Source organism: Apteryx rowi, unplaced genomic scaffold (genome assembly GCF_003343035.1).
Source record: "Apteryx rowi isolate R43461 unplaced genomic scaffold, aptRow1 scaffold_498, whole genome shotgun sequence".
Classification (NCBI taxonomy): domain Eukaryota; kingdom Metazoa; phylum Chordata; class Aves; order Apterygiformes; family Apterygidae; genus Apteryx; species Apteryx rowi.
In genome coordinates this window covers 154,527-166,415 of record NW_020450758.1, presented here as the reverse complement: position 1 = coordinate 166,415, position 11,889 = coordinate 154,527, and the positions used below count along the sequence as shown (strand labels likewise).

The 11,889-nt window shown below is 65.2% G+C and overlaps 1 protein-coding gene across 3 annotated transcripts in view; it reads right to left on the bottom strand.

The window, feature by feature from the left end:
• ARAP1 (ArfGAP with RhoGAP domain, ankyrin repeat and PH domain 1) overlaps nucleotides 1–11,889 on the bottom strand; it is a 34,611-nt gene that overhangs the window by 16,661 nt on the left and 6,061 nt on the right. For all 3 annotated transcript variants that reach the window (XM_026079273.1, XM_026079275.1, XM_026079274.1), the window contains exons 2-11: nucleotides 6,007–6,146; nucleotides 5,449–5,519; nucleotides 5,130–5,233; nucleotides 4,015–4,152; nucleotides 2,658–2,727; nucleotides 2,157–2,277; nucleotides 1,716–1,921; nucleotides 1,411–1,517; nucleotides 1,119–1,318; nucleotides 957–1,042 (exon numbers count right to left, since the gene is read on the bottom strand). In XM_026079273.1, coding sequence (XP_025935058.1) covers nucleotides 957–1,042; nucleotides 1,119–1,318; nucleotides 1,411–1,517; nucleotides 1,716–1,921; nucleotides 2,157–2,277; nucleotides 2,658–2,727; nucleotides 4,015–4,152; nucleotides 5,130–5,233; nucleotides 5,449–5,519; nucleotides 6,007–6,146 — 1,243 coding nt within the window. The remainder of the gene's footprint in view (nucleotides 1–956; nucleotides 1,043–1,118; nucleotides 1,319–1,410; nucleotides 1,518–1,715; nucleotides 1,922–2,156; nucleotides 2,278–2,657; nucleotides 2,728–4,014; nucleotides 4,153–5,129; nucleotides 5,234–5,448; nucleotides 5,520–6,006; nucleotides 6,147–11,889) is intronic.

Here is an 11,889-nt window from a genome sequence, read left to right as displayed (position 1 = left end):
ACAGCGCCGCGATGCTGCATTCCTCCGCGGCCGCACCAGCCCTGCAACAGCACTGCGATGCTGCATTCCTCCGCGGCCGCACCAGCCCTGCAAAGGCGCCGCRATGCTGCATTCCTCCACGGCCGCACCAGCCCTGCAACGGCGCCRCGATGCTGCATTCCTCCGCGGCCGCACCAGCCCTGCAACRGTGCCACGCTGCTGCATTCCTCCACGGACACACCAACCCTGCAACGGCACTGCACCGCTGCATTCCTCCGCGGCCGCACCAGCCCTGCRAYGGCRCYRCGMYRCTGCATTCCTCCGYGGCYKCACCAGCCYTGCAAYGGCRCYRCGCCWCTGCATTCCTCCATGGCYKCACCAGCCTTGCAATGGCGCCRTGCCACTGCATTCCTCCATGGCCGCACCAGCCCTGCAACGGTGCCGTGATGCTGCATTCCTCCGCAGCCGCACCAGCCTTGCAACGGCGCCGCGCTGCTGCATTCCTCCGTGGCCGCACCGCCCCTGCAACAGCGCTGCAATGCTGCATTCCTCTGCAGCCGCACCAGCCCTGCAACGGTGCCGCGATGCCGCATTCCTCCGCGGACACACCAACCCTGCAACGGCACTGCGCCACTGCATTCCTCCGTGGCCGCACCAGCCCTGCAATGGCGCCGCAATGCTGCATTCCTCCGTGGATGCACCAGCCCTGCAACAGCTCCGCGCTGCTGCATTCCTCTGTGGCCGCACCAGCCCTGCAACGTCACCATGCCGCTGCATTCCTCTGCAGCTGCACCAGCCCTGCGACAGCGCCGCAATGCTGCATTCCTCCGCGGCCGCACCAGCCCTGCAACGGCGCTGCGCCCTGGTCTTTGCACCCCACGGCTGCACGAGGTCCCAGTGACCAGCCGGAGTGGAGCCGCAATGGTGCCCCGAAGCGGGAGCCCCCAAACATCTTTGGGAGGGATCTGCTCGTGTACCTCGATGAGCTCCTCCGTCCACACCTTCCTGTCCATCTTCAGGCTGCGGACCTTGGAGGTGCTGGGACCCAGGCCCCGGTGCTCCCCTGCCGGCGAGACGCAGCGTGAGAGCCGCCTCCGCGCCGCCCCCATGCGCCGCCCCCCGCGCGCCGCCCCCGCTACCTGCGCATCTCTTGCAGATGACCACGCAGAGGTTGATGGAGGCCCAGTCGGGCTTGGGCGACCCGCAGTCGGCGCAGAAGCGGTTGGGCTCCGCTGCCCAGATCCTCTCCGCCACCTCCGAGTTGGAGAGGGCCGCGGCGATGGACTGCTGCATGGCCTCCACCCACTCCTCCTTCTCCTGGTCGGAGTCGGCGGAGAAGCTGGCCGGCGGGGAGAGCGGGATGAGGCCCGGGGGGGGGCCAGGACACGGCTCCCACCAGGCTGGGCAAGCCCCAGCACCCCTCCGCCTCACCTGAAGATGCGGTAAGGCGTCGTGAGGTCGAAGCCCCTGCGGTCCACCTCCTTGACGTTCCCCACGTTCATCTCGATGTAGGTGATGCCGATGCCCAGCCGGTAGTCCTGGGAGGGGGCGAGAGCAGGCGCAGAGGTGCGGCAGGGACAGCCAGGCACACGCAGGCTGGTCCCAATCCGCAGCCGCCGGCGAGGTGCTCCCCGCCGGCATCTCCCAGCGAACCAGCGCCGGAGGAGGCACATCTGCACCATGAGGTGCAATGCTGGGACCCCCCCGGCTCTCGGCTGGATGCCGCGGGCACCCACCTCCGAGTTCTTGTAGAGGAAAACTTTGTCCCCCGCCACCGCCACGAACAGCTTGTTCTTAAAGCCCCGCAGCTCCAGGAAGCCGCTCTTGTCCACCAAGTCCATGGTGCCGTTGGCGGTCTGGATCACGGACATCCTCTCCAAGGCCTTGCTCCTCCGCTCCTCCGTGATCTGCTGCAGGGTCCGTATCCACTCGTTGCGATCCGCTGTGGGGCCGGAGCAAGGACACGGGTCAGATCCAGCTCTGGTGGGCTACCGAGAAGGTGGAGAACAGCCCCGCGGTAGCCTGGCGGTGGCTGCAGACAGGTCTGAGGGCACCTTTCAAGACCAGCCTTTTTGCCTTTCAGCCGGTGAAAGCAGCATGCTCAACCTGTGGGGCAGGGCGAGCATCTCCTGCGACCCTCCACAAGAGGACCCTCAGCTGGGGGGGGGGGGGCTCACCGTCGCTCTCGGCCCGAAACACGAAGTTGCGGTTGTTGGTGATGACCTCGAACTTCTGGTCCCCAACGCTGGCTATGCGGGAGATGGAGGACACAGGGATGAACCGCTTGGAGTAGGCATCCTTGGGCAGGACATGGGGAAGGAAACACACTGGTCACCACCGCGGCCTCGGCGAGAGCCGAGATGGGCATCGCCCGGGGCTCACCACGCCGAGAGCATCGGGGGCCCAGGAGGTTCAACGACATCCCGCCTCCCACCCCAGTACCGGTGTCACCCCAGCACCCGGCCCTCATCCCTTCTGCTGGCTCCTCCGGCAGGTGGACCTGGCCTGTCGGCCCAGGACAGAGCCCTTTGCGCCTCCACGTCTCACGGCTGGGACAGCGGGAGGGAAACGGGCCCGGCTGAGCGCTCAGCCGGCATCGCCGGCACATCAGCACAGGATGGCCGAGAAGCTCCTCCGACACCTTTCCACCTCCGCTCAAATCCTTCCTCCCCGCTCACCTTTTCGCTGTCGAAATAGCGGAGGTAGTCGGCATCCAGCTTCACCCAGCGCTTCTGGTAGATGTAGGACCTGGGAAGGGACGGGGCGGTTGCGGGCGACGTCCGCAGGGGACGGGACGAGACCAGCCCCGGCCCGTGACGGACGCGTCTGCTGTGGGCAGCCTAGGGTCAGGGGGACGTGGAGCCAGCACCGGAGATGCGGGCGGACCTCCGCCGTGCAAGCGCGGCCAGTGGCCCCTTTCCTGGGGGTTGGGGGCTGGGGGCTGCCCGCTAAAAGCACCCACGCGTGGTGATGATCCCGATTTTGCAATTACTGCTCAAGACCCACAAGCCAGCCGGGGTCTAATCCGGCGGATGCACGTTACGCCTGCCCTGGTTCATCCCTTCCTCCCGGCCCCATGTCAGCCGTCCTGCTGCCCGGCCTGGCAAGCCCTGCCCTGCAAACGTTGGCCCCCGTGACCGGCCTCCAAAAAGCCTCCGATATTCCCGCAATCCCTGAAAACCCCCAGCAACGGGCCCCCGCCAGCGCTGCACAACCCCCAGGCACCTGGTCCCTGCCCATCTCGAAGCACCCAGCTGGAAGAGCTGTTGCTTCACGGCTGCTTCACTTCCGAAAGGATTTCGCCATCGTCACATGTGACACCCGAGATGCCTGTGCACGCCGGCAGGGCCCGGCCGGCACGGCGCGGTGACGCCAGGGGGTGCAAGCCCCAGCTGCGCGGCCCTGCCAGAAACGCACCGCAAACCATGGCGAAAGCGAAGCCCTCGCATGCCCGTGCACGTCAGCCCGGACGCCCCACTTGTCCCCAGCCAGCTGCCTTTCGGGGTTGCTGCTCTTTCTAGCCCTCCCCCGAGCAAATGCAGCCCGTTTCCAAGCGAGCCCTGCTGGTGGTGCAGGGCTGCGGGGAGGAAGTCAAGCCGCGGGCTGCAAAATCACAGTGGGCTGCAAATCACAGCGGGCTGCGAAATCACAGCAGGATGCAAATCACAGCGGGATGCAAAACCACAGCGGGCTGCAAAATCACAGCAGGATGCAAATCACAGCGGACTGCAAAATCACAGCGGGCTGCAAAATCACGGCGGGCTGCAAATCACAGCGGGATCCAAACCACAGCGGGATGCAAAATCACAGCGGGCTGCAAGCACAGATGTCAGTGCCGGCGGCGGAGTCGGCACTTCGCTGCCCAGCCCCGGCGCCCAGCCCCGAGGGCTCCCGTGCCTGGCTGACCTCCGCCGCCGTCTGCCCAGGGTTGCAGCCCTTGGGGGCACCAGCTCCGAGAAGTGATCTTGCACCAAAACTGGCTGGGTTTAACCTAGGGGTGCCCGGTCGCCGCGGGGGTCCCGGCGCGATACTCACCCCTGCGGCGGGGTCTTGTCCAGCCACCCGGCTTTGACGACGGGCGAGAGCTGCGCGGCGGCRGCCAGGCCCTCCGTGGCGTCCCCACACATGCCGGAGGCGCCCGCGGCACCGGTGTCGCTGCGACTGCTGCCTCCGCTGGGGACGAGGGGTCGGCAGTTAGGGACGCGCGGGCGGCCGGCACCTCTCCCCTGCCCTCGCTGGAGGTGCACGACAGGCGAGCGCTGTTTGCACGTGGGGACCCTCGCGGCCGGCACGGCTCTCTGCTCCGGACCGCGCTGTCCCCGGAGCAGGGGAGCATGCCGGGGCCGTGCGGACCGGAGCAGAGACCCTGGGGGCCCGCGGAGGGGGATGCCAGCGGGGCCCCTGCTCCGGCACTCCTGGAGCAGCCCGGGGAGCTGGCGATGGGCTGAAACCCCTCGACGACAACCCGCCCTGCAGGCAGCATCGGGGCCCCAGCACCACGGCCGCAGCCACAGGGAAGGAGGCAGCAGCCGTGTCTGCCTGCCCCCTGCCTGCCCCCTGCCCACCCCTCCCCAGGGCCAAGCCTTGGGAGAAACCAGAACAGAAATAAGGAGAGGGAATAATAATTAGCCAGAATTGGTTAATTATTGTTAAAGCAACAAGGACGGCGGGGAGGATGGAGGGAGCGGGGAGCCGCGCGTGGACCTGCCCCACGCCTCCCCGATCAGCCCCAGCGCGCGACCTTCCCGGCCGGGCATCAGCCAGGCGCCGCGCACGCTTCCCCCTCCATCTGCCCACCATTTGCACACGTGTGCACACACACACACACACACACACACACACACACCGTGCACAAGGATCCCCTGAACCTCTGCAGAGATAAAGCCCTGCTTGCACGTGCACGCACGCACGCACACTCCTGCACAGGCGGCACCAGCTGTGCCTGCACAGACACACTCACGCACAAGCATCCCCCGCCTACAGGCAGACGACTACACCCTCTAACCGAGCACGCGTGCACGTGCGTGYGCAGCCGGCTAACTGTGCACAACGTGCACGCGTGTCCCCGCCACATGCACACACACATCYCCCCCCCCACGCCGTGCATGCATGCGCACACACACACGCGCGTGCACAGGAGCAGCCCCTACTCGGCGGGCGGCGCATCGTAGTAGTCCTCGATGAGTTCGTCCTCGCTGAACAGGCTGTTGGTGCGCAGCGAGCGCGGCCGCCCCGTCCCGCTCTCGGCATCCTCCTGCGGGGACGGAGAGGGACGAGTGCCGCGGGCAGCCCCCTCGGCGCTGGCCCCGCCGGGCCCCCGCGCTCCGAGCAGGCTGCCGAGCATCCCAGACCCCCCGTGCGGCTCGCACCGCCCCGCGACCCCTCGCCCCAGCGGTGGCCGTCCAGGGTGTCCCGAGTGCCGTGCAAGCTCAGGCTCCCCGGCACGCGCGGAAAACCTCCCCCACCAACCTTGTCGGCCATCCCTCCGGCCGGGCCGGCTACTTCGTCCTCCCAGGCGGAATCGTCGTAGTCGGAGTCATCTGCAAAAATCCGCGCGGCAGAGGCTGAGGCCGGAGGCGGGCGCCCCGGGGGGATCGGCCGGCCCCGCCGGAGAGCGCCGGGCTCCTCTGCCCCTAACCCTGCCCTGGGCAAACAGCTTCTCCGAGGGCGCAGCGAAGGTGGGGTTTAACCAAGGGGTTTGGAAAACCCTGCAGAAGGGCAAAGTCCGCTTCTCCTCGTCACGGCGCGGCGGGGCCGGCGCAGCCCTCCCGGGCTCCCGCTGCCCCTCGGGGCAGCTCCCGTCGGCGCTGCCGGCACAGGCGTTTCCTGCAGACCTTTTCCCACAGTTTGTCCTTCAGAGTGCTGGTTATTGATTTATTTATTTTTTCCCCCCACCCTCCTTTGCTTATGACCCAGATGCCACGGTGCAGCCTGTGAGAACCCCCGGCCCGGGAAGCCATGGAGGGCAGCGCGGCGGGATGGACGGACGGACAGGGCTGGATCATCCCATCCCTTGCAGGTACTCACCGAACTCGGGCACGAAGGGCCGGGCAGGCTTGGAGGGCAGCTCCGGCGGCGGAGGCGGCTGCGGCTTGGCGCGGGCAAGCAGGGCCGGGGAGGTGCCGGCCACGCCGTTGGGACCAGGGACCTCCTCTTTAGCGGGAACGCTGCGGAGGGACACGAAGCGGAGCTGGGCTACGCCGTCACAGCCTTTCCGCAAGGCTTCTGCGCCGAACGGGTCAAACGCCTTGCGTAGGCTATGCCAGTGCTTTTCCAGCCTCAAAATATGCCCTAGCGTCCAGCCTCGCTATCCCTGTGCTGCTTGGGAAGCTCCGGCTTCTTATCCGGTCCCCAGGGACACCCGAAGCCGTCTGCAGCCTTGAAGTCTGCGTCGCGCAGGGGGGTTTGTGTTTTTTTTCCTCCTCTAGTCTAAACAAATCCAGATCCCCGGTCTGTCCCGCTTCCTCGGCTTGTTTGCCTCCGGGCAAACAGATTTGCTTCCAGGCCCCCGCGGGGTGCCAGCCCTCTCCCGGACAGGGGGGCTCTCCCAAAGCCGGCAAGCGCTCCCCGCACCTCCGCGGGGGCCCGGCCTTGCTGCTTCCCGCTTGTTTCCTGCTTTCCCGACAACCGGCGGGGAATAAATAGGGCTCTCTGGAGCGATAGTATTTTTAAGAGCGGGAAGCCAGAGGAAGTTTCTTTATTATAAGAATAAAAGGCGTCCGACCGAGGAGGCCCCGGGGCCAGGGGGCGAATTTTGGCAGAAGCTGCCCAAAGCACCACGCTCCCGTGCCCGGGGAAAACACCGCTGGGGCGCAACCAGGAAAAACCGTCTCCCGGGGTGGGGGGCAGGTATCCCGCAGGGAAAATTCCCACCCGAGCGGTTCAAGTGCGGCTGAAAAGCACCACAATGCGGGGAAATGCTTCTCGGCTCGACGGGAGAGGGAAGGGCTGGATTCCCTTCCTGCCTCCGTCATCCACCTGGGAGAGCCATGGGGAGACCTTTCCCCTCCGTCCCGCTCCCGCTGCTTCCCAGGAGGGGCAGCCCCCGTGCGATGGCTGCATTGCTTCCGAGCACCAGCCGCCGGGACCCCGGTCTGGGCCAAGGAAGGACCTCAGACTGCTGTCATTAGGGCTAATATATCCAAGGCCTTTTCCGGCAGCACGGTCCGGTGTTGTCAGAGCAGCACCGTTCCCCCCCCCTGCATTGCAACCTGCTTCATCCCCTGCGCCCCTTCCGTGGGCTCCGATGGGGCCAGCGCTAATCCGGCTCGGCCACGGAGGTGAGAGCCCGACCGCCGCGGGAAAACTTCTCCCCGGCTGCTCCCGCGGCGCAGGGGGAGGAAAGGAGCGAGCKCTGGCTCCGCTCCGGGTTGCAGTGACCTCATTTCTGAGCAGGCATTTCCATGGGAACGAGCCACAAGCATCCATACATTAGCAGGAGCCGGCAGCGAGGCCARGGGCGCCCGGGATGGCTCCCACCCACCGGACTCGGCTGCGTCCGGGGGGGCATCCTGGCTCGTGTCCCACTAAGTCCCCGTGGGAGCACTGCTCGGGAGGGACTCCCGCCTCCAGGTGCATCCCGTTGCACCCAGCTGGAGCSTCCTCTCCAGCAGCGCCCGAGCAAGGCGGTCGCTGCCCCGGGTGGGGGCAGGCGCGTGCAACGCCTGCGCTAGCGGATGCCTTATCTCGCCCCCCCCTCGCTCTCTATCAGCGGCTGAATCTGCCCCGGCACCAGCTCCGCTTCCTCTGCCCACCCCGAGCAGCCTCAGACGGTGCCAGCGAGGCTGTCGCACACCCCAGCCCAAATCTGCCCTCCCCGGAGGGAGCAGGCTGCGCGCAGCGCGGTGCAAACCCGCAAAAAAAAAACAAAAAAAAGAGGGGTCTGCCCAGAGCCCACCCTGCTGCTGCCACGGCCCCGGCGCTCGCTGCACCGCCGGGGGGGCTCCGAGCGCCGCCGAGGCTGGCGTCTCGCCAGGCTGCAGCGGTCCCTTCCCGCACGCCGCGGCGCAGCACCTCCTCTGCGGCTGCCRGGGACCCGGGCGGCCTCGAGCGGAGGGTGGAGCGGGGCGCCGTGAGCAGCAGCGCGGAGGAAACCGCAGCCCRGCGCTCGCTCTCCGCAGACTCGGGGCCAAGCTCGTTTCACGAGACACCTGCTCTCTCGGGGCTGTCTTTCCCCCRGCCGGGACGGTGCAGGGAACAGAGTCACAGAAGGGTTGAGGTTGGAAGGGAACCTCTGGAGAGCACCTAGTCCAACCCCCCTGCCCAAGCAGGGTCACCTAGAGCACCTTGTCCAGGACTATGTCCAGACAGCTTCTGAACATCTCCAAGGAAGAAGACTCCACCACCTCTCTGGGCAACCTGCTCCAGTGCTCTGTCACCCTCACAGTGAAGAAGTTTTTCCTCATRTTCAGATGGAACTGCCTGTGTTTCAGTTTGTGCCYGTTGCCTCTTGTCTTATCACTAGGCGCCACTGAAAAGAGTCTTGCTCCATCCTCTTGACAYCCTCCCTTCAGAGATAAGATCCCCCTCAGCCTTCTCTTCTCCAGGCTAAACAGGCCCAGCTCTCTCAGCCTTTCCTCATARGRGAGATGCTCCAGTCCCCTAATCATCTTTGTAGCCCTTCACTGGACTTGCTCCAGTAGCTCCATGTCTCTCTTGTATTGAGGAGCCTAGCATTGGCCCCAGTGTTCCAGATGTGGCCTCACCAGGGCTGAGTAGAGGGGCAGGATCACCTCCCTCCACCTGCTGGCAACACTCTTCCTCATGCACCCCAGGATACCATTGGCCTTCTTGGCCACAAGGCCACATTGCTGCCTCATGCTTAACTTGGTGTCCACCAGCACTCCCAGGTCCTTCTCCACAGAGCTGCTTTCCAGCAGGTCAGCCCCCAACCTCTACTGCTGCATGGGGTTATTCCTGCCCAGGTGCAGGACCCTGCACTTGCCTTTGTTGAACTTCAGCAGGTTCCTCTCCGCCCACCTCTCCAGCCTSTCCAGGTCYCTCTSAATGGCAGCACAGCCCTCWGGSGTATCAGCCACTCCTCCCAGTTTGGTATCATCAGCAAACTTGCTGAGGGTGCATCTGCCCCATCATCCAGGTCRTGGATGAATAAGCTGAACAGGATTGGAGCCAGTATTGATTCCTGGGGGACACTGCTAGCTACAGGCCTCCAACTAGACTCTGCRCCACTGATCACAACCCTCTGAGCTTTGCCGTTCAGCCAATTTTCTATCCACCTCACTGTCTGCTCATCTAACCTGTACTTCATCACCTTGCCTATGAGGATGTCATAGGAAACAGTGTCAGACTTCCTGAAGTCAAAGTGGAGCGGAACACAGCGCCGCCGGAGAGCCAGCCCGCGCTGAACACCCGCGAGCAGCCAGGAGCCCACGGTTGGCAGAAGAGCTGGGATGGACCAGCTGCATCCGCGCTGTGCCCAAACCTCCCGCGGGGCCTTGAGAGCTGACAGAGACAGGGGGGTCTGCGGCTGCCAGCTCCGCCATCCTCCCTTCCTGACTTCTGGCCCAAGCTTGCTCCCTGCCTGATCCTCACCACCGTTGCCCCGGGGCTCCACGTGTCCTACCAACACGATCAGGGGCTGGAGGCCATAAAAGCAAAAGTGCAATAGCAGTGATGACACCCCTCTGCTCCGGGCCTCGAAACAAGGAAGCTGCTAGCAATTCCCCATTCCCCAGAGGGAAAGTGAGGCCTGCAGAGGCGAGGGGGCACGTGGTAGCAGAGCAGGACATGACGCGGGTCCCCAGGCTGTGTCCCTTCAACTGGGCATGCAGACTGGGCAACCACGGGGCACGGGGAAGGAGCCAGGCCAGCTTCCCTGCAGAGCAATGTCCTCTGGCCGCAGGAGAAGGGAAGCAGAGACAAGTGGCCCCGAGCCAGCGAGCTGCTTGCTCATGGGACAGGTGTGGGGATGCCTCACCCGTATGATGATGCAGAACCCCAGGCATGATGCCGGACCCCTTCACCCAGCAACGATCCAGCGGGAAGAGCCACGGTTTGGGCATGTCTGCAGCGTGTGGCAGAGCAAACTTCTGAAGTGYGTTCGACCCAGGGCAAGAAAGGACTGGTGAGCAGCAGCACGTCAGGACATACGCGCTACAGGGACCAAGGGTCAGTCAACACCAGCGCATAAAGACCATGCTGTAGGTATCTACTATAGTGGACAAACGCATACACCACACTGTACATATCCAACATAGGAACCGAGCAGCAGCACATATGGACCACGCTGTACATATCCACTATGGGAACCGGGCATCAGCACATTCGGGTCGGGCTGTATGTAGCCACTCTGGGAACTGAGCATCAGCGCATTCAGACTGCGCTGTACCTATCCACTGCAGGAACCGAGCAGCAGCACATACAGACCRGGCTGCACGTATCCAGTATAGGAACCGAGCAGCAGCACATACAGACCGGGCTGTACATATCCAGTATAGGAACCGAGCAGCAGCACAYACAGACYGGRCTGTACATATCCACCTCAGGRACCAAGCATCAGCACATACGTGCCCTACTGTATATATCCACTATTATAACCAAGCATCAGCACACGTCCTCTGTAATATATGGCCACCTAAATTATCCATATAGATATATGCTACACTAAACGTACATGACTGCTTACACCCCACAGCTGCTCCATAGCTGATCCCATCCCTCTCCTTTCGGGAACCTGAAGGGACCTGGGGAGAGCAGCGGGCCGGGACCCCCCCCCGCGGCCCCATTTGCCACGGCCCCGCGGAGGAGCGGCCCCCTCACCCTTCCATGCGAATCGCCACACATTGCCCGCACCAGGAGCATGGCTCGGGGCCGAACACGTCCCCGTTCCTCCTCCAACAGGCGCTGGACACGTCGGGCCTGGCTCAGTCAGAGCCTGGCCCGGCGCCCGGTGTCCCCAGTGTCCCCAGCGCCCGGCTGTGCTGTAGCTCAGCCTTCCCCAGGCAGAGGAGAGGGCTCGATACTTAACACATTTCGGTGATCTTTTTTCGCCTCCCTTGTATTTCCGTGGCTTTTTGCACCACGCAGACCCCCAACAAGGGGGGCAAGGCTCTGCAGCAAGGAGCTGCCCACCTCGTCCCGAGCTGCTCCTGCCCGCCGGCATTTCTGCCCGGCCACAGCTCCCCGGCGCAGGCAGAGGCAGGAGCCGGGCTCGGAGGGGAGGGGGGGGGGGAGGCCTTTCGCCCCAGTTCCCCGGGGGCTCCCCCCTGCCCAGACCTGCTGTCGTTTCTCCCCGGACCACGCACTCAGCTCTTTTTCCGGTTCAGCCTCTTGCTGCGGCTTCGGAGCCGGCAGCCGGGCGCCGGTTGGGGATGAGCAGCCGGAGGGGCCGGGGCCGGGGCCGGGGCCGCTCCGCTCCCTGCGCTGGCTGCGGTTAGCCCCTCTGCTCCCCTCCATCCTCCCCAGAGCCCCGGCCGGACCCGGCGAGAGCTCAGCACCGCGGGGGGGTGGTGTGTGGGGGGGAAGTTTTGCCACGTCCAGCAGCCGCAGGAGGAAGGAAAGGTCTGTGCAAAGTGCAGAGCGGAGGAACCCGCCGCGCCGGGCGGTGCCAGCGGGGCTGCCGGCCACGGGCGACGGTGACGGCCGCGCGCGGCTCCTTCCCACGCTGGCGGAGGCAGAACCGGCCGGGTCCTGCCGCGCAAAACCCTCCTTTCTCTTTCCAGGCGCGCACGGTGCCGGAGCGGCGGGGGTCGCCCAGCCCCGGGACCCCCCCCACCCCTTCCCACCCCGCTGCCTCCGCCGCGGCTGCTCGTCCTCGGCGGCCGCGGCTTAAATCCAGCAGCCGGGAAGGGCCCCGACGTTCAGGCACCAGCAGGAAACGCAGGGATTGAGCGAAAGCAGGAGGAAATTCCCGCGGGAGGAGGGCAGCGAGCACTTTTTTTTTTCCCCCAC